Raw genomic sequence first — 20,842 nt, 5'->3', positions numbered from 1 at the left:
ACGCCATTAAAATTAATCAGCAGGTGATAATGATCTCACGTGATTTATCGACAGCCTCCATAATTATAGCGGACAATTTATTTATACATTTTTTATTTATATGCTATACGCCATTCTATTCCGCAGTAGTTATATAATATAATAGCATCGATAATATTTATGAATCTAGAATAAAATATATGTATTTACCTGTGATATCTAAGTGTTGTAAATTGGTGCATCTAGAAGTGAGCTCTCTCAGAGCTATAGATGAAACTGCCGCGCTTCCGTGTAGTTGGAGATGAGTCAATTCTGGACATCTTCTAGCCAATAAGGCTAAACCTCTATCTGTCACTTTACAACCTTCTGCTAAAAACACTCTTTCAACACCAGGGCAAGCACCCGTCCTCCCTAAACCGCACAATCTTCTAAAAACACTCCTCATCGCCTTATCGCCACTCAAGTGCTCTCCCTTCAGAGTGATAGTCCTCCACAAGCAAGGCTGCCACGCCAAGGTCTCGAACCTCCTGCATACCCTAGCTAACGAACACAAATCACAACTGTCTAACCACATAAATATCTTGATTACGGCATCGTCTGGTAGTTTATCAAACGAGTTATTCTTCGATAAAATCCTCTTTCCTTTAAAATTACTCACTCCCGGACTCAGATCTGTCCAAGGTCCAGGCGTCGATGGACCAGGACTGGGCGAGACCAGCGTATGATACCCCTGATCCAAACTGGGCGACGATCTACCTAGCTTGCTAAAGTTTTCAACTAAATAACTACACGTATCAGTCGTGGGCGAAGAAGCTCTACGCAAGGCAGGCGATCCTCTCAAATTGAAGCTTTGACCAACGTTATAAACGTGATCGTTCCTCAAGCTGTACTGCTCTATACTATCGCCCTTATGTTGGTATCTCTCTTGATACACAGAATCCAAGGATGGCGATCTTAAATCTAACGGATAAGAAGAGCCGTTTTCATTATTTTTACTCTGATAGATTTGAGTCGAATGCTTGTAAACACTAGGCGCTAAGTGAGACAAGTCCTTCATTTTGAACGAGTCATCGTTGTGGTGGCCGTTGTCGATCGATGGCGTCTGTCTCGATTCTCTAAATGGCGACTGTCTCAAGTAAGACTCTTCGATGGCTTTGGCCGGATTCCTCGGCATGTGATACACTTGAGGATCCAGAGGATTTAAGCTCGGGTGGATGTACGGCTGGTCCAACGAACTTGAAGAGCTTCTCGACAAATGGTACGTCATGTGCGAGTCCACCGACGAAGTTGACTTTTTACTCAGCGGATAACACCTGTCTAGCGCTGGAGAGTGTCTGGAGTGAAAGGGCGCATCGTAAGACGTCCTCGGATAGTTTTGCTCTCTGGTCCTATACGGCGGTTCGATCGAAGGCGTGTTTCTGGATCTGGCGAAGGGTTGATAAGATTTTTCCATGGTGGGTGAGTCTCGGTCGTGATGCTGTGAATTCCTCGATATGTACGCATGTGGATCCAAAGGCGAAGAGCTGAGGGGATGGTGGTAGGAATTCGGCTCCAGTGGTGGCGAAGCCCTGCCCAGGGTCGCCAAAGGGCAGGCCAAAGGTGACCTTCTGCCCATTGCTGCGTGGGACATATCTGCCGGCCGCCACCTGTAATCAATAAAAGGATATGTTAAATATTGTCTCGTGAAATATTTTCGTTCTACAGTATCGAATGGCTCATAAAAAGACTTGAATATATTATTTTACTCTGTGGTCTTTAACTGTTTTACGACATAAAAGCATTAATCTATAGAACGGATTAGCTTCGGCTTTACGCTGTTTTATTATACAATTTTGAAGCCATTGTTAAATACTATACATATATGTATATTATTATAAAATTTATTTTTGTAGAGATAGATCAACGTTAAATTATAAACAATCTTGATTTTTTAAGCTTTTACTACGAATGCGGTAGTCTTTAAAGATTGATTATAACAAAATAAATATAATAATTAATGTTTTCCCACGTAGTAAATATGTGAATAAGTTACCTGTACCGTATGGGTTTTTAAAGATGCAATACTTGAGATCTTAATCAAATTTAATAGATCGTGTTTTAGTGTTTCTTTAAGTGCAATTTAAAATACGAGCATCTTCTGCAATAATTAAATATGAAAAAGGGGTTTCTTTACAACATACTGGACCATAATTAACAAGTCCAATTAAGCGTTTCTATAGTCGAAGCCCATAAAGAAGGTATTGCTTTATAATTGATAAGACACAAACAGTATCATCCGTTTTGAGCTTCTATTATCCAATAAAACAATTACAGTTTTAATAAATAATCCTTTAATAAAATCAAGATAAATGATAAAAATTGAAATATAATCAAATATATCCAAAAAATGTATTATTCTTGTATTAAAGATGCATTTCAATAAATACACAATATGCATATACTCAAATCACTCGTAACGAAAAATCAATACACGCCTCGAGTGCAAATTGTTCAATTTCCAGTAAATGTTTATATTACCACACGCAATTTTCTAGACTCGCGAGGGCGATTAACGGGAATGATTGATGCAAATTGTTTCATCGAATCAGTGGAAAACAGCCTTCTGTCACTAATCGATCGTCTTTGATTATCGTCTTCCATCTCTGTCAATTATTGCCCTATGGACGGAATGATGAATTCGACGCGCGAAATTAAAGCCATAGAATCGAAATCGTTTAGCAGCATTGAATAATATCGGTATCTTATAATAATATCAAAGCTAAGCAAGGAACTGTGTAGGAATTTATCTCCTTTTGCACGAGCAATAAGTATTGAAAGCAGTAATGAACCTTCAACGCCGACGCTTCTTCAACTTTATGTTTATGCATCCGGGGCATAAAGCTACATATAAAAATAAATTATAGATAGTGAATGTCGATATTGGCATTTAGAGCTGATCTGCAGAGTTACAGAGCCTGGTGAAAAATATGTAGTATGAGACCTTTGAATAACAAAGCATAAGTTCTTACGAAAATAAAATTGTGTATTAACTTAATGAAAAATATATTATATTGCTAATAATAATAATGTAGCTAATATAGGGCTACTTTTAACTGCGCAAACCTTTATTAAGTTATACATGATATTTAATAAACTAATCAGATTTGATTAATACTGTTTTTTACACTTAATATTGATTAAAATATATGTATTTTAAAAATTTTCAAAAAATCCTTTTTATGTTTCCAAAAAAAATGCCATAAAAATGATAAAACTTATGCTTTTAAAAATACTCCAAATAACTGATTATTGATTATGATTGAAAATTTTGTGTAGGACTTATAAAGTTCCTTTTAATGTAAGATTTCAGTATCAATGTCTGAATTTTAAAAAAAATCTACAAGAAAATATCTTTTGATTCTTGATTAAAATATTATCACTGGTGTTTTACACTAATGCTTTTACAAAATAAACATTATAACTTTTTTTCTTATTAATTATAATTTATTATAGACAATTTTGTACTGTATTAATTTTGTTGATTAAAATGTATGATTTCAGTATAAATGTCCGAATTAAAAAAATGTTTTCACATAAAAATACATCTCATCGATAATTTTACACTTATGCTTTTACAAAATACTGAAAATATTTTTTTTTAATTATTATTAATGATTTTGTACAGTATTTATTGTGTTAAGAAAATTTAAGATTTTAGTATTAAAAATGTTGCTTTGAAAATTTTTTTTTATTTTTATAAAAAAATTTCCATTGGGATTTTACTAAATTTTTTTTTATTACTTATAATTGATTATGATTAATATTTTTGTATAGTATTTCTAACGTTGATTTCAATGTTAGATATCAGTATGAATATCTGAATTTAAAAAATGTTTGCAAAAGAAAACTCCTTTTGATTTTTGCTTAAAATATTGTCATTGGTGTTTTTGTGCTAACGCTTTCATAAAATTAATAAAATAGCATAATTTATTATTTTATTTTTTCACTGTATATTTTGCATTGTTTATAAGGTAATATTTCAGCATTAATTTCTGAATTAAAAAATGACAATGCTATTTTTATTCTTAAAAATTTAAAGATAATGAGTATAAATTTAAAGATAAGATTTAGGCTAATTTGTACAATTTCTTCTAGACATTAAAACTACTTTTAATTTTAAATTAAATGTTATTATAAAAATAAAACATTTACATCTAAATTTATTGCAAAAAAATATTTCACAGAAAACTTATTATTTTTCATTGACTCCTAACCAATATTTTTATAGAAGAACTTTTTATATTAAATTAGATAATCCGTAAGTATATTATTTATATTAAATTATGTAATTCGTGCTTCGGTTATTGCTACCAAAGTATGAGTTTTGTTATATTTGTATTAAAGTAAGAACATCTGGACTTCATACTCTGATATTTATCAAAAAATTGAGCCCAACATTGAGCACAATTTATACGAAATTGAATGTCATATGAATTTCTGAACTTAAAAAATTCGGCAACTACGGTCACTAAATTGATTAGATGCCATGAAATTTCAAAGATGGTTTTAAAATATTCGAATGAGAAATGACGTTATCAAGAATAGTCCTGGCTGCAGAAGTGCAAATCCTAATCAAACTATTAATACATCAGCTGGTCGAGAAACTAAACCAGTCTGATTCAACAGTACATAGACAAATTTAAAAGATTGGGAAGGCTTGGATACAATGTGTATGGGTTCCACACGAATTAAGCTAAGTAAACAAGTCGGATCTTAAAGCTGGTCGCTTTTTCTCGATCATTTGACATCTGTAGATAAAACATTTTGTACGACAATAATCATGACTGTGATTATCCGAAGGTTGAGTAGCAAAATCTACCTCAAAGCCGAAGTTATTTTGTGTGTTCTAAATCCTAACACACACAGAATATAATTTTAAATTAAATTACCATAAATTAATTTTAGAGCAAATATTTATATATAATTGAAAGCGAAAAAAAATGTTTACGATCCGAAGATTCTCAAACTGTTTAAAAGCTAAAAAATACTTTTTCACATAATCGATTATCATACAGTTACAAAATTCTCACGTTAAAAACGCCCTTTCCCATCTACCACAACATTTTCGCCCGTCACTTTTGGTCACATTCCTCTGCCGCCCACCCAAAAAATAAAACCGCATTGCACTCACACACGCCCAAAACACGGCAATTTTCGCGAGCCTCGCTTTGCGAAACCGTGTGCCATACTACATACTCACACAATATGTACACATAAAATAAACGTTATCGCCGAACGGGAATCAAAAAGGGCTTCACACCCTCGGGGGGTTGCGAAAAGACGCCAACACACTCGCCATACCCGAAGTATAATATAATAATACCTAGGTACGGCTAAGAGATAAAAGTCGGACCTCTGTCTGGCGGAGGGCAGGAAACTCCAACGGCAATTTATTAATTCGCCGATCGCGTGATTACGCCGACAGGACAAAGGACCGAAATCAAATTAAAAGGCAATGAATGAAAATTATTGTATTCGTACGTAAGGAACCGATTGATTAAGCGCAAGTGTAGCCAATCTGCTGAGATACAAAATAGACTGCCGATAAGAATATATTTAGTCTGAACAATCTATTGTATAATAGCTTGAACGCTGTTTACCTAAAAATAAACACAGCAAAGTTAACTCACAATAGCCCAAACTTGATTAACAATTTCCTCATTGATCTTAGGTTCAGATTTTATAGAAGAGCTGCCGTGAAATTCAGATTGATATTCGGATTGAAATATTAAAATTAAACCAAATATATTAATGAAAGCGGCAATTAACAAATAGAACAGAAAACTATTTAATATCAAAGCGCCAGAAATTTGAGATATTAGCAGCGTCTCAAAAAGTCCCAAAGAAGGGTCTAAAACGATGATAATTATGAAACAGAAAGAGTAAAAGAATTGTTTAGATTAATTCAATATTATAATTAGTAAGTATTATACATTCTAAAGTTATTTAGATTCTCTATTGAGTTAGGCTTTCATTAACCATCTGTATTTTAGTATTAGAAAAAGCAATATTACCTAATTTTCCGTATCTCATTTAAAATTATAAATCTTGGTAGAACGTACTGTATATAAGAAACTTTCACTAATGATGTGGATGTCTGCAAAAAATCTTTAAAGATGCTCGGATTTGTTATGAGGAATGCATTTAACTTTAAATATCCTTTACTGACACTTTAATTTGGAGTCCCTGAATATCCAAATTTTAATATCAAAAGTTCAGAAATGGTTTTGTAGATACCCTTATATGAACATATTTTATTAAAATCCGTTCTTGTATACTAGTAATTTTATTTTATGAGCAATTGAATACAATTCGCTGAGTTGTATGTCACTTAGCATTTCGTTAAGCTACTGAAGAGCGCTGTTGACAATTCAACTATTCTCGAGGAATGTCAGTATTGGGTTTCATTACGTCTTTAAGAGTCTTATGATGCTCGTTAGAGCCAGAACGTCTGCACGAGCCGACTCGCATTTAGCTGTCGTCATCCAGCTCCTTAATACGCTGGCATTGCACATTGATATATTGTTACAAGAATAAATACAATGAGTGCGTTTAGTTCGTATCATTTAATTTAGATATTATATGTTTTTTTATAATATACTCGACTCATTTAAGTAGTTAATATTCCATAATTTAAGGATTTTTTACTTTGATAATAAATTAATAAAGAAAAAAAATAATCCTAAATTAGATAATTACTATTATAGATAAAATAAATATTACGTATTTTAAATATTTCATTTATAGTCCATCATGAGGCATTAGTGTAACATGTTAGGTTAGGTAGGGTATAAATTGTTTATGCGATCAATTGACGCGGTGGTAAACTACTAGCGAATAATTGCTGGTGGTAAATTGCAGGCGATACATTTTCCTAGACTTGTTTAAATGACGTAAGTAACACCACAGTCTTTTAAATGATAAATATTTTTTAGGTAAAATGATTTATTAATAATTATAAATATTAGTCAAGAAGCAAAAATATTTTCATTTATAAATTCGCTGCAAAGTTTCATATACTAAATTAAATATATATACAGTTTAATATATATTATATTATGTTTTATATTTAGTTCTGTAATATATATTATTTAGAGCACCTTGTGTAGAAATGGTGATGGAAAAAATAATAATCAAACACTTGAACGATTTTATTATTTCTCGAAACATTCTATGTAAACAACAATCAGGATTCAGAAAAAAAACATTCCACTGAGCCAAGGATATAAAAAAAAACATTGAAGCAAACTTTCGAAGCAATAGATAATAATAAATAAATTAGAGAATAAGTAAATAATAAGTAAAATAGTTTCAAGATGGTTTAATAATTATTTAAAAAATATATATTATATATTATTGATATAATTAAAAATATAAAAATGTAAAACCTCTGCTCTTCGCAACTTCTAATTATTAATGACTATTTACTGATATATTAATTGTGCAACAAAAATATCTATATACCTGGACGTCTCTCGAGCTTTAGAACATAATGAATTCAGAATATAAACACTATTACCTAGAATCTAGATCATATAGTATTACATAATAGAGAGATACTTTGTCAAGTGACACAGTTTCATCTCTAAGAATGATATCAACTAGAGTACCTCAGGGTAATGTGCTGGGACCATTTACTTTTATATACATTAGATATCATTTGATACAGGTCTAAATAGCTGAAGAAAAATTTAACAATAAACTGCAATGCGCTATTAATAAAGTCAACAAAAGGATTAAGATGTGGCGTTACAAATCATAAACTAAACAAATAGAATAATTGATCAGTTATTAATAACAGACAACAGATTAGACACATGTAATGCTTACACAGCATGACATTGGACGCAAAGCTGCGATGAAGCAAACACGTGAAAACAATAGGTAAAGCATATAATTATATTGGCTTTTTTGAAGACACTAAATTGTAAATTTATTATAAACTTATGATATACCAAATAATTCAAAAGAATTATAAATAAAATATTGCGTTATTTGGTGAAGCTTTACTTAAAAAATAAAACTGGCGAAACTGCGTATACTTCAGCATGTGAAAGCTGAGGGAATAATATTATTGAGATGAATAAGTGAAAAAATGGGATAAGACCAGTTTAGTCAGTACGTGAAAGAAGAATTTTTTTAGAAAATAGTTTTAATCGCTTTGTTGAAAAAAATGTATTCGCGTTAAATCTTAATCCCATGCAGTGCTGAATACGGACTGCTAGTTTTCTGTATAACTTGTTTTAAATCTTGACCTCTAACAGACAAGATCGACCTTATTTTTTATTATAGGCATAAATATGGGATATTCAGTGTATCGGCGTTGTTGTTTAATGCATAATTTATCTCATTGCATTGTACAACATTCGGAGATTGTAGATATCTGCGTCTGGTCGTCAGTCAGTACGATACCGAGGCTCGCATTCCTATCGAAACACGCTATCTCCACATCTCGACATGTTAATCTGGTCACGGACATCTTCGGCGAAAAATATCCATGACACACCCCCCAGGGCACTGAATGGACTATCAAAAAAGAGCTTTCTGTGAAGAAAGCTCCTTGACTTCTAAAATATAGGCAATTTTATCCCGTATCATTAAAATCAATTTTATAAAATAAAAATCAATATTCTTCGAATAATAAATAGTAATTAATTCGCATGCGCACAGTTTACAATATAGCAGATCTTATAAAGGCATAATCACCTACTATTACCTCCACCGTCCGACGGAAGAAAGCCATTACCTCTCCTATCTGGTTGCACAGTCTTGCTGCATATCGTGTAAATATCATAATGCCTAATTGATTTTATGGCCTGTGATTTTAATATATTATCGACCTTGAATCGGCAAAAAAAACTACATAAAAGGTCAGTCTATAATATTTTTAACATACATGCATAAATAGCCAACGCTACACAAACATTTACTTTAAATATTATATAAACAAATATTGAAGTTAAAAATATTAATTGAAATGAATTATTATATTAAAACAATTTACATATTGCAATAAACTTGGATTTTGTTTACCACAAAGACACTATAACAAAAATATATCACTTTTACTCATGATGTTAATGTCCAAAATCATCGTATTTTAAAACTCAAATGATTAATTTAAATATATAATGATGCATATTACATAATTCAATGATTTATTAGACTCCTTCTTATAACCATGAAATTTTAAAGATACGATAACTAAAATATTTTACGTTATTCCCTTGAATTTAACTCTTAAAATTTGATTATCAAATCTCTGACAAAATACTAAAATATATTTTTAATGATTGCTTATAACATAATATACTACATATTACATTGATTTAAATCTGAATTTTGACCTATTATTTATATTAATGAATTTTTGCAGTAAAGTAAAATTGCCAATATTGTGAAAAATGACTACAAAATAGCACCAAGTCTGTTATCGGTTTTTATATTCAATATGACTAAAGAAGTTTTGATGAAAAGTATTTTTTTAATTATCATATCATGGAAGTGTGGGAAGATGAGATCGATCCTAAAATAATTAAAAATCTGTATTTATCAATGCCAGGCAGATTATAATTATTTATTAAAGATAAAAATGAAATTACGTCAAAATAATTTTGTTAAGATGTTATAAAAGTGTTTTATTTACAAGCTTCCAATTTTTATGAATAGAACCAAAAAAGTCGTGCGCACGTGTTGAGTTGGAGGCTCGCCATTATGCACTTGTTGAGACGACGAAAAAGAATTGACGCAATTAGACATTCCTAATTTTACCGGAAAACGGAAATTACTATCGGAAAACAATTATAAATATATATTATAAATTTATAAACATGTAAAAAGGGATCATTGATAAAATAATCGCCATGTCAACTTTCAATTGGGCACATCTGTATTTTTTTTAAATCATATAAAAATATTAGAAGCTGTTTCTTTGCAATAAATTTAAAATAAAATAAAATAGATAAATATGATTATGATTACAACAAAAAAATATCGTCTGTTTAATTGTGATATGTATGGTTTAATTTACTTAAGCTCGTTAAAACGCAACCTAGTATCTTTACATACAAGACGAAGAGACGTCCTTAGTAAAATTTTAAGAAAACACTTTTTTGGGATTCTCTCACGGTTCGTTATACTCCAACGACTATGCAAAAGAGGAGTAATAAACAATCAAAGTGTTTGCCACTTCGTTGATTCGTTCGAAAAAATGAGATTAGACTGCATAAAAGACCGCTGGAAATTATTGCTCATTGTTGTTCGATGTTTATTTCTTAATTAAAGAGCCCTGGAAATAAAGCACTACAACTACATTGCATTGTACTAAGTTAAATAACTCGTGTAAGTTAAGTAACTCTCGAGAAGGTAACACAAGCACATAAAAAACAATATCTTAATCCAATCACGGATAAGATTTATATTAATTAGAATTCATGTTGATTTTAGCGATAACAATCATACAAATCTACAAAATATTTTATTTTCTTTATATAATCAAAAACCGCTACATGTACGTTTTTACTTGTAAACAAACAAACCTTATCTAATATAGTCGATTCACATGTATAATAAAAAAAATATCAGATTGGCGCACGTAAAAGACAGGACTTTTATTTATTGCACTACTTTTACTATATTGCTCCATTTTATGCAATATAATAAAATGTTTATTTTTCTGTTTGTACCGTTTGTTTACTCCAATGCTATTTTATACTATAAATATCATTACAAAAGCTATCCTAATCCTCCCTATGTTTTAAACGAATGTATATTAGACTATTACGTGTCAATATTACATTCGTTATCATATAACAGCATCGAGCCGTGTATGGTGACGGCCAGTTAGATTATGCAACTCGGTAACGATATACTACTTGCATGAGCTACCAGCAATATGTTCAATCTAGGTATTCTAAGGAATGTCTAAGCCTACAATAATTTTAATGATTGCGTTAGTAACTTTATCACGAGTATTAGTATTCGAAAGATCATATGTAATTTTTTTATTATATTATTTGATTTTTTTATTTTTTAAGATCATGACATAAAATATAATGAGAATCGTATATTTAAATCTCATAATCGGGTTAATTTAATCAAGTTAAATATAATTAAACATAGCATTTTGTATAAAAATACTAAATGTTTAATTAAAATACAAAAAAACAATTTACATGTATTTTTTAGGATTTGTGTTTAAATAAATTAGTTAAATGTCTATTACATTGTTTTTATTAATGTAAATTAATTTGCAGCCAAAATAGATGCCGACAAAAATAGTAGCATATGGCTTCAGTTATCAAGTGGTCTGGTCAAAATAGCTGTTTTCAGAGGATTGTCGAGTTGAATTATTGTCGGGGGTGATCTAACGCGATTTTATAATTTTTCTGTGTCATATTTTATATTTCTGGTTCAAGACAGTTTTGCCGAATCACAGATAGGGATGTTGACGAGCCAATTGCATCGCTTTTTTGATACACTAAATATATTTATTAAGTGTATAAAAGTAAAACGTTCAAATAACCACTTTCGTAAAAAATAACAATAATGCTTATTGCACAATATAAAACGCATCCATTCCAAACAATGAGTAATTATTGCCTTGTGACGGATGTGTTAATAGCTGCTCTATTAATATTAATAATAATGCAATTGCTTAGCCCCGAGATTTCTTCATTTTTAGCCAAAACATTGGAGGCAATTTGTGTGCGAAAAAAGATCAGCGTGTTCCGGTGGCGAATTCCCAATATACACGGGTTAGAGTGCCACTGTGACGTCACGATGACGTTTCACGCCGGCGCCTAAATCAGTTCCACAAATACTCACAGGCGTCGCTTCATACGCCGCTGCGATCGCGGGATCAATTGGTCATAGATTGGATGATGCTGGACAATTACAAGATATACCGAAATGAGAACAAATCAATACAATATTATTTAAAAAGGTTAGGTTGTTTGGTTCTATAGTAATAGTCGGCGCGAGCGGCAGCGAGGCGCCTCTAAGACGATGCTAGAAAGAGACGAGTGAATGCTAGAAAGAAACGCGAGATGTGACGTCGAAATGGCGCCCTAATGCATGCTTTATTGGAATGCGCGTTCCGGTGATGTACACTTAGTGTACGTACACACATGTAGGAAAAAATTGGAAAACACGAATATTATTACAAAATATTATTATTGTAATATTAGTGATGAGAACGAGTAAATGCATTTGACATCGAGATTTACCATACCAAATATTTATTTATAAAAAATAAATAATCAAGATGAAAGCTTCTATATGCAAACATTACTCTGAAGCAAATAAATTGACTAACAAATTTTTTTTTTATTTATGATAATTAGTTTATATTATTTTCTTAAATTTTATATGTAAATGTATTGCGAAATAATATCTAAAATGTGATATATTTAATTGGCATATTTAAGAGATATTTATATAATAAGATTACATGTATACTCAATGTACATCACAGTAAAGTAACGGTTAAATATTTTTTCAAACACTAACAAACAATTTTTGTTAATATATTTTTTAAATACCCCTGATTATATCAATTTATTTAACTTAAATGACAAGCAAATTTTAAAACTTGATGAAAAGCAAATCAAACGTTACAATACAACCATTAAAATAAATTGTTGCAATTTGAATACTATATATATAAAAAAAAAACATATTTTTTTTTTTTTTTTTTTCGATTAAATTAAGACCATCGTGGCCTAACAGGTTACCCCAATGCGCCACGATTGTTGAAAGCAAATTATAAATTTATAAAACATAAAAAAACGTATATATATAAATAAATATAACAATACTTAAACATAACAAAAAAAATTATAAAAAAATTAAAATTAAAAGATATAAACCGGATCAGATCCTCGTAGCTAACATTAAATAAATCAATTTTCAATGCCAGCGTATTAAGGAGCCGTATGGCCACAGCTATAGGCGAGTCGGCAAGTGCGGATGTCCTAGCCCTAACTGCCATCAAAAGAGGTCTCGATCGTGATTCTCGAAAATGTTCCGGAACCCAAAACTGGAATTCCTCGAGAATAGCTGGATTGTCGACAGCACCTTTTAGTAGTTTGAAAAAATGCTTAGCGACATACAGTTTTCTGCGAGAATTCAGCGAATCATATCCCAACGCTCATAAAAGAAAGGCGCTGGGATATAAGAACGGATAATAACCAAATGTCCTTTTGTAAAGGTATCTTAAATACCTTTTTTGAATTTTTTCTACTAAAAGGGAATATTTGGCTATTCGGGGATTCCAAATTATAGATCCCGATTCAAGAATGCTACGAACTAAGGTGTCATAGAGGATGCGAATAACTGACGGATCGTCAAAGTGAAAGGCATTCCTCATAACAAAGCCGAGCATCTTGGAAGATTTATCATAGACGTCGTGTATGTGTAGAGAGAACCTCCATTTGCTCTCGAAAGTGATTCCGAGATCTTTAATGGAAGTTTCTCTAGTCAACATGTTACCACCGAGATGGTAGAAATAAGCTGATGGCGAACGGGATCTAGAAAATGACACAGTATGGCACTTTCCGACACTAAAGGGCAGACGGTTAACGGAAGCCCATCTCCACAGAGAGTCTAAATCACTTTGTAGAGAGAAGGAGTCCGCAACAGATCGAATGCATTTATATAATTTTAAATCATAATGATGCATATTACATAATGCATTAATTTATTGCACTCATGATTTTTTAAAGATACAATAACTAAAATATGACACATTCCCTTGAATTTGACTCTTAAAATTTAAGATAGAATCATTTTTTCAAATCTCTGACAAAATACCAAAATATATTTTTTAATATTTTTTTTTAGATTGATTTTAATATAATATAATACATATTACATATTGCATTGATTTAAAGCTAAATTTTGGACTGTTATTTATATTTATGAATTTTCAAAGTAGATAAAGTAAAATCACCAATATTGTAATAGCACTAATTTTAATATGACTAAAATAGTTTTTATGAAAAGAATTTTTTTAAATTACGTATTATTTTTGTGGCAATTATTGACATTATCTAGTCAACTAAATTACGATTTAAAAGCAAAAATAATTTATATAAAAAGCTACTTAAATAATTTATTATTGCTTTTAAACTATATTTACATTATTCCTATATAATAATAAGAGTCAATTAAAGAAGAGTGTTTTATAAGTTAACTTTCACGAGAATGAAATTTTAACAAAACGCGTCATTCAAACATATCGTTAAATTAAAAAAAATACGAGAATTTACCGGTGTGATAAAAAATGTATAACCGTTTGTCACCACTACACAATGTACTCATTGATATATATGGCATAGTTATGCGCAAGATTAAGACGTATGTTCTTGTTTCTCAGCATAAACGGACCATAAAACCGCGTAGTCATATAAACTAATTGTTTAAAATAATGCTCGTATGAAACATTTAAAAGGGTTCGCAAGAACTCGAGAAGCGCCAATATCGCGCATTCAACACCGCCGCCTGACACTGACACCTGATTTATCAATAAAAATATATACTAATTTGATTTGAGTATCTGTCCATCTGAATTACACAAAAGTCCAGACATTCCATTACGCGTCCAGATCGCGCCCATCGCCGGTGGCGTATTCGTACGCAGGCTTCCTCGTGCCCGGATCATCACTCATTTCGCCGGCCCTTAATCGTCGCCGAGTCGTTAAGATAAACTGTGGCGAGGTTATCCGCCGTACGTGATCGCGATTATGCGAATCGCTCGTGGAGGAGAGAGGAGATAATGCTCGTGTCCGGCCCGAAAAACGCTCATGTGAGACGTGCGCTGCCATTATTGCTATACGTATTGGCATCATGCTAGCCGGTGGCGGTGCAGCCTCGCCGAACGACACGTTTCGCATCAAAGCCTATATTTTCCGTGAAATTACATATCTAAGATAAGGGATGCGTGAGTATGTGTGGGTATGAAAGTCGTTTCAAATGAGAGCCTCTCATTTGATGCAATGCTCTCAATTAAAGTCTGAACAGCTTATGGTGATGTTTGGGAATTGAAAGACAATAGAGAACAGCGATTGATAATGTTTAAAATAAGCAGATTAATTGTCCTTACTCGTGATAAAAGCGAACCCCCGAAACGCCTTGGCCAGAAACAGTTATGGACCGAATTCGAAGATACAATATTTTTTTTATTTTTTTCTCTCTTTTTTTTTGCCCTAAAAAATAAATAAATAAAAGGTAAAACGAATTAATAGATACCCAGGTGGATGGCTTTGGTCAGGAACTGGAAAAATAAATTTTAGACACTGTATAATATTTTTTTGCCTAAGCAATAGGAGATTACTACATAGTCATAGAGTCTTTCAAGCCTTTCAATTTGTTTAGGTGTATTACACTGATTATACAAACTAACCCAACACACGATTAAACTGGCTTTATTTCAGTATGAAGTTTTAAACAATATTAAATACATATTTACATTAATTATGAAAGACAAGATAAGATAAAAAAAAATATTACCAGCACCACAAAAATCAATACCATTTCATGTCCATTTAACATTATTAATAATTTTCAAGTTGAACTCTTGAATGGCATAATGTTGCTACAGTTATTTTTTTCTTATAAATAATATATTAAATATATTAAAATATTAGCTAAAGCCACGTCTTCTCTAAATCATAATGACAATAATTATAATAACCGCTGTCAATGATACTTGTATTCGTAAACGTTTTCCGTCGTGATACTTCAATTATGATTGCTCATTTCCTGATCGCATGCATCAGATTCAATAGGCAAAGAATTTAGAATGAATATTTTTTATATGTTATAAATCCGCGTCCGTTTTCCTACAGTCTAAATACACTACACGTGTTTTTTAAGCGATTTAGTTCGAATACTGAAAGTCATCCGTTTGACACGAAGACTGATAGAAGAATTACCTGATAGTGATCGATTTTGTTCGAATTCAACGCTCGTTTAATAAAACGTCGATTACGAACGCTTCCCGGTGCCGTCAGCTATTTATTTCACAGTGTGGTTACAAACTGCCAATCAATACACAAAATCATTGCTTTAGTATATATATATATATACAGTAATAAATTGTATTTCCCGAGCTTTGAAAAGCTTTACTTTCATTTAGAATGTAAAAAGTTCATGAGAGAGTAATCAGTACAAGAAAATTTTATAATAGCAATTAATGAATGCGTTTAAACTACATCTACGTGAAGTTTGCAGTTTTAATGAGAAATTATATTGTTATAAAATTCTTGAAACTTACGCATCGTTTGTACAAGCTTGTGTGCACTCGTGTGTAACTTATGATAATATGAAAATTCTCACACCTTTTTTAAACTGTTCATTTCTGATCTAATCATTGAATCATTTATTCGCTTAATTTATCAGATATTTTTTGATTGATATTATTTATACTAAGATTTAGTTTAAATGAATGCATTATACAAAGGTAAGATTTACTTCTACCAATGTATCTGCTTAGTAGTGTCAATAGTTCTAAAAATCTCTATATTAAAAATATATGATACAACCGGTCGAAGAAAAAACATGTTGACGTTAAGAAGAAATATTAAACATTTTCGTTAATTAATATTTAAAAGAAAATGTTTTGACTTAAATATAAATTGTTTCAGAGTTATTATAACCATAGTGATGTTTGCTAGAATGTTATTTTTAATTATTAAAAATATTTTTAATATTTTGTAAAAGTAAAAGTGTTGAGCACATATTAAATTTTTAGTAAAAGTTTTATAAAAAAACTGAGATCTTATTGAAAATGGGAAAATGTATATGTTTTAAATTGCAAAACATGTTTTTATAAACATATTTTAAAATTATTTTTATTATAAATTTTGCACATCTTTATATGATTTTTTAAATATAAAATGTCATGTAATACAAATATAAAATTTTAATAAAAAATGCATTTTAGTATTGTTTGTATTTTCCTATCCATCAAACTAATTTTACTGAACACAATCTAAGAATATGCATTTTAAAGACGAAAATTATTTCTTATTGCAACTTTGCTCTTATTATTACAATAAATTACATAATACAAAATATACATTGATTCTAAGAAATTAACAACACAATATTGCTAAAATTAAACCTGCAAAATGTGCAATTCATACAATAAATTGTGAAATAGTTTTTACAGTATATAAACCATTTTTTAGTAGTTTATAAACTTTGGTATTTTTTTTTATTAATTTTATTTAAATTAAGCTACACAAATTATTTATTTTATTCTTGTTGACACAAAATATAAATAAATAATTTAATAATACAAATTTGTTCCCATCTTTCTGTTAAAATGTATATAAAATATATATTAATTCTGAAAAAATTGACAATCCAGTTTTGATAAAATAAAATATGCAATTTATGATTTTTTTCATAAAAATTCATGAAAAGAAATATTTCAACTTATGTTTACGATCAACATATTTTTGTAAAAAATATTTAATAATCCAAATTTGATACCATATTTCTCTTAAAATTTATATAAAATATATATTAATTCTGAAAAAATAGCAATTTAGTGTAGCTAAAATCAAATCTGTAAAATATGCAATTTATGATTTTTTTCATGAAATTTCATGAAAAGCTATAACGAAACAGTCTTTACAGTATCTAATGCAGATTTTTAGTAGTTCATAAACAATGGTATTTTTTTCTATTAATTTAATTTAAATTAAGCAACAGATTCTTGGTTTATACAAAGTATAAATAAATCAACATAACTTTGTATAATATATTTACTAATAAAATTTTGCTCACATCTTTCTGAAAAATTTTATACAAAATATTTAATAACCGACAAAAAAATTCCCACGAAGTGTTGGAAATTTTTGAAAAAGATGTAATATTATGGACTTTTTACAATTAAAATGCGAACATATCAGAAAATAAATAACGAAACTGTTTACAGTATCTATTAATAGTTCATGAACTATGAAATATTCTTATCTTAATTTGATTTAAATTAAGCAACACAATTGGTTTATTTTTTCTTGGTTTATATAAAATATAAATAAATATTTAAAGTTATGTTTAATAGGAACATATTTTTGTAAAAAATATTTATTATTTAATCAATTAATTCTGTAAGAACTGACAACTCAGTGCTCTAAAAATTTTGCAAAATATGTAATTTATGCTTTTTCCCTTGAAATTGCATGAAAAGAAATAACAAAACAGTCTTTATAGTATCTAATGCAGATTTTTAGTAGTTCATAAACTATGGTATTTTTTTCTATTAATTTGATTCAAATTAAACAACAGATTCTTGGTTTATACAAAGTATAAATAAATCAACATAACTTTGTAAAAAATATTTACTAATAAAATTTTGCTCACATCTTTCTGAAAAATTTGATACAAAATATTTAATAATCCACAAAATATTTCCAACTTAGTGTTGTTAAAATCAATATTGATTTTTTTACAATAAAAATGCAAACATATCAGAAAATAAATAACGAAACTGTTTACAGTATCTATTAGTAGCTCATGAACTACGAAATATTCTTATTTTAATTTGATTAAAATTAAACAACACAAATTGTCTATTTTTCTTTGTTTATATTAAATATAAATAAATATTTAAAGGTATGTTTAATATGAACATATTTTTGTAAAAAATATTTATTTATTAATCAATTAATTCTGTAAAATCTGACAACTCAGTGCTCTCAAAATTCTACAAAATATGTAATTTATGCTTTTTCCCTTGAAATTGCATGAAAAGAAATAACAAAACAGTCTTTACAGTAACTAATACGGTTTTTAAGACCATTTTTTTCTACTTTGCTTATACAAAATATAGACAAACAATTTAACTTATGATTAATATCAACAGATTTTTGTGAAAAAAATATTTAATAATCGAACTATATTCCCATTTTTATGTTAAATTTGCTATAAAATACATAATAATCCTAAAGAAATTGACAACCCAATGTTGCTAAAATGAATACTGTAAAATTTTTATCTATTAAAATTTTGAACTAGTTAATCTATATTTATAATTTACAAATATTAATTTGTGACATGACAGGCGTTAACCCAATACGTTACAACAGTAAGTTGTGAAGCATGTCATCATCTGTAAATCAATAACATATATTTTAATAATAATAAACTATTATTATAGCTTGTTATTAATAGATATAACTATGCTCGATTATAGTTATTGATCAGAAATATAATTAATTATATAATAACCATTAAAACCAATACCAAATAAACAATATGATTTATATAGATTTCGAGCCCAGGACCTTCAGTTATTAGTCACCGACTTGTACCACTGGTCTATCATGCTAAATGATATTTCCACGAAAGTTTAAGATCTGATACAAAATAACTTGTGTTACTTTATCATCAGCAACATTTTTTTTCTCCAGAGATGATTTTAATAATAAAAATAAAATAGATTCAAATATGTAAAATATATGTCCCTATCTTTATAATGATCATTGAAGCATTCTATTATATTTCCATATATCAGGTGTAAAAGTCAACAAGAACCACTGCACTTTTATCAAATGTTTGACTATCATCCTCAATGGTTGAGGAAGAGAATTGTGAATAAAAATACAGTAGATTTAAAAAGTATAGTAGTGAATATGTCTTCTAATACTTCTTGTCACTCCGATTTTGAATAAAATTACTTTTACCCAGTTTTCGCAAATAAATACGGTTCATACTATTCCTAAATGGAATCGTTTTCGATTTCGCATCGAATCGCACCGGAATGCGCGCTCAAAGAACCACCACAGCACAAGTCGGTTGTAGTTGGCTCAAAACTGGTCTATGTGTAGTTGCAGCGGTCCCTCCCACGGTCTCCGCCTTCGTGTCCCATCTCCTCATCTCTTCATCTGAATGCTTCACTCGCGCGCCGGACATTTCGCCCGGGGATGTCAAAACCAGCAAGAATCCGCTTCTGCCTCGGCCTCCGCGCTCTCGTTTATGGCTCCTCTCTTCTTCTTCTTCTGGAAAAATATTTTATGCTCTCCTCGCGTACATATTTCTGCGTTCGCCATTATGAAACGCCGAACGCGAATTTGTTACTTGCGTTGCGCTCATTAAACGTACGACCGAGACGACACTTTACGGTCGGTTGGCGTGATCGCTCATTTTTGGCTTCAAGTAAAAAGATGGTGATGATGTATGGAATAGCTGTTTTTTTTAATCGAAGTTACAATATGACTTCTCAATATCTTTATAGTCGTTATTAAAAACGAAAATCTTGAACCTCGCTATTGTTCACTAAATTTATTAGACTGAACAACAAGATTTTTTTAACAAAAATTTACATGCTAATTTTTCTTCTATAAAGTTTTGAATTTTTATACATGAATAATTGTCGGTAAATAAATTCACTTTCGGGTGAAAACTACTCAATAATCTAATTACTCTATTGTAAATATAATCCCATGTAGATAAAGTAAAAAATATATTATAGAAAAGAACGAGATATAACATCACGGTCAATTAAAGGAAACTACAGAGTTTGCTGTTTTTTCTGTACAGTTGACAATCATGAGTTTGACTTTTTTGTGAATGGCCAGATCGTAAGTATAAGTTTAATTTATGGACACTGTTTTTTCTTGTAGTTTTAAGCTAAATTTGTTAAGGAATCCCTTGATATCTGTAGCAAAAGCTTATTTTCAAAGCCATTTAGTTTTCGATAATAATACATAAGAGCGGGTTTCTTATAAAAAAAATGGTTTGCTTCTCTGAGTACAAAAATTTATGGGGTTGCCAAGCCATATACGTGCAGCTCTTTTTTTACAAATTCACA

General features: G+C 30.1%; 1 protein-coding gene across 1 annotated transcript in view; it reads right to left on the bottom strand.

Annotated features, from left to right (window-relative positions):
• The window catches only part of Fbxl7 (F-box and leucine-rich repeat protein 7), a 98,893-nt gene that overhangs the window by 21,367 nt on the left and 56,684 nt on the right, over positions 1-20,842 (bottom strand). The window contains exon 2 of the mRNA XM_088195938.1: positions 190-1,625. Within this exon, the coding sequence (XP_088052064.1) occupies positions 190-1,609 (1,420 nt within the window). The 5' untranslated portion in view covers positions 1,610-1,625. The remainder of the gene's footprint in view (positions 1-189; positions 1,626-20,842) is intronic.

The sequence above is a fragment of the Plectrocnemia conspersa genome, unplaced genomic scaffold (genome assembly GCF_051122295.1).
Source record: "Plectrocnemia conspersa isolate PC_06_02 unplaced genomic scaffold, ASM5112229v1 ptg000010l, whole genome shotgun sequence".
In the NCBI taxonomy this organism is placed as follows: domain Eukaryota; kingdom Metazoa; phylum Arthropoda; class Insecta; order Trichoptera; family Polycentropodidae; genus Plectrocnemia; species Plectrocnemia conspersa.
Note: the sequence above shows the minus strand (reverse complement) of the source record. Positions and strands in the feature narration are given on the sequence as shown.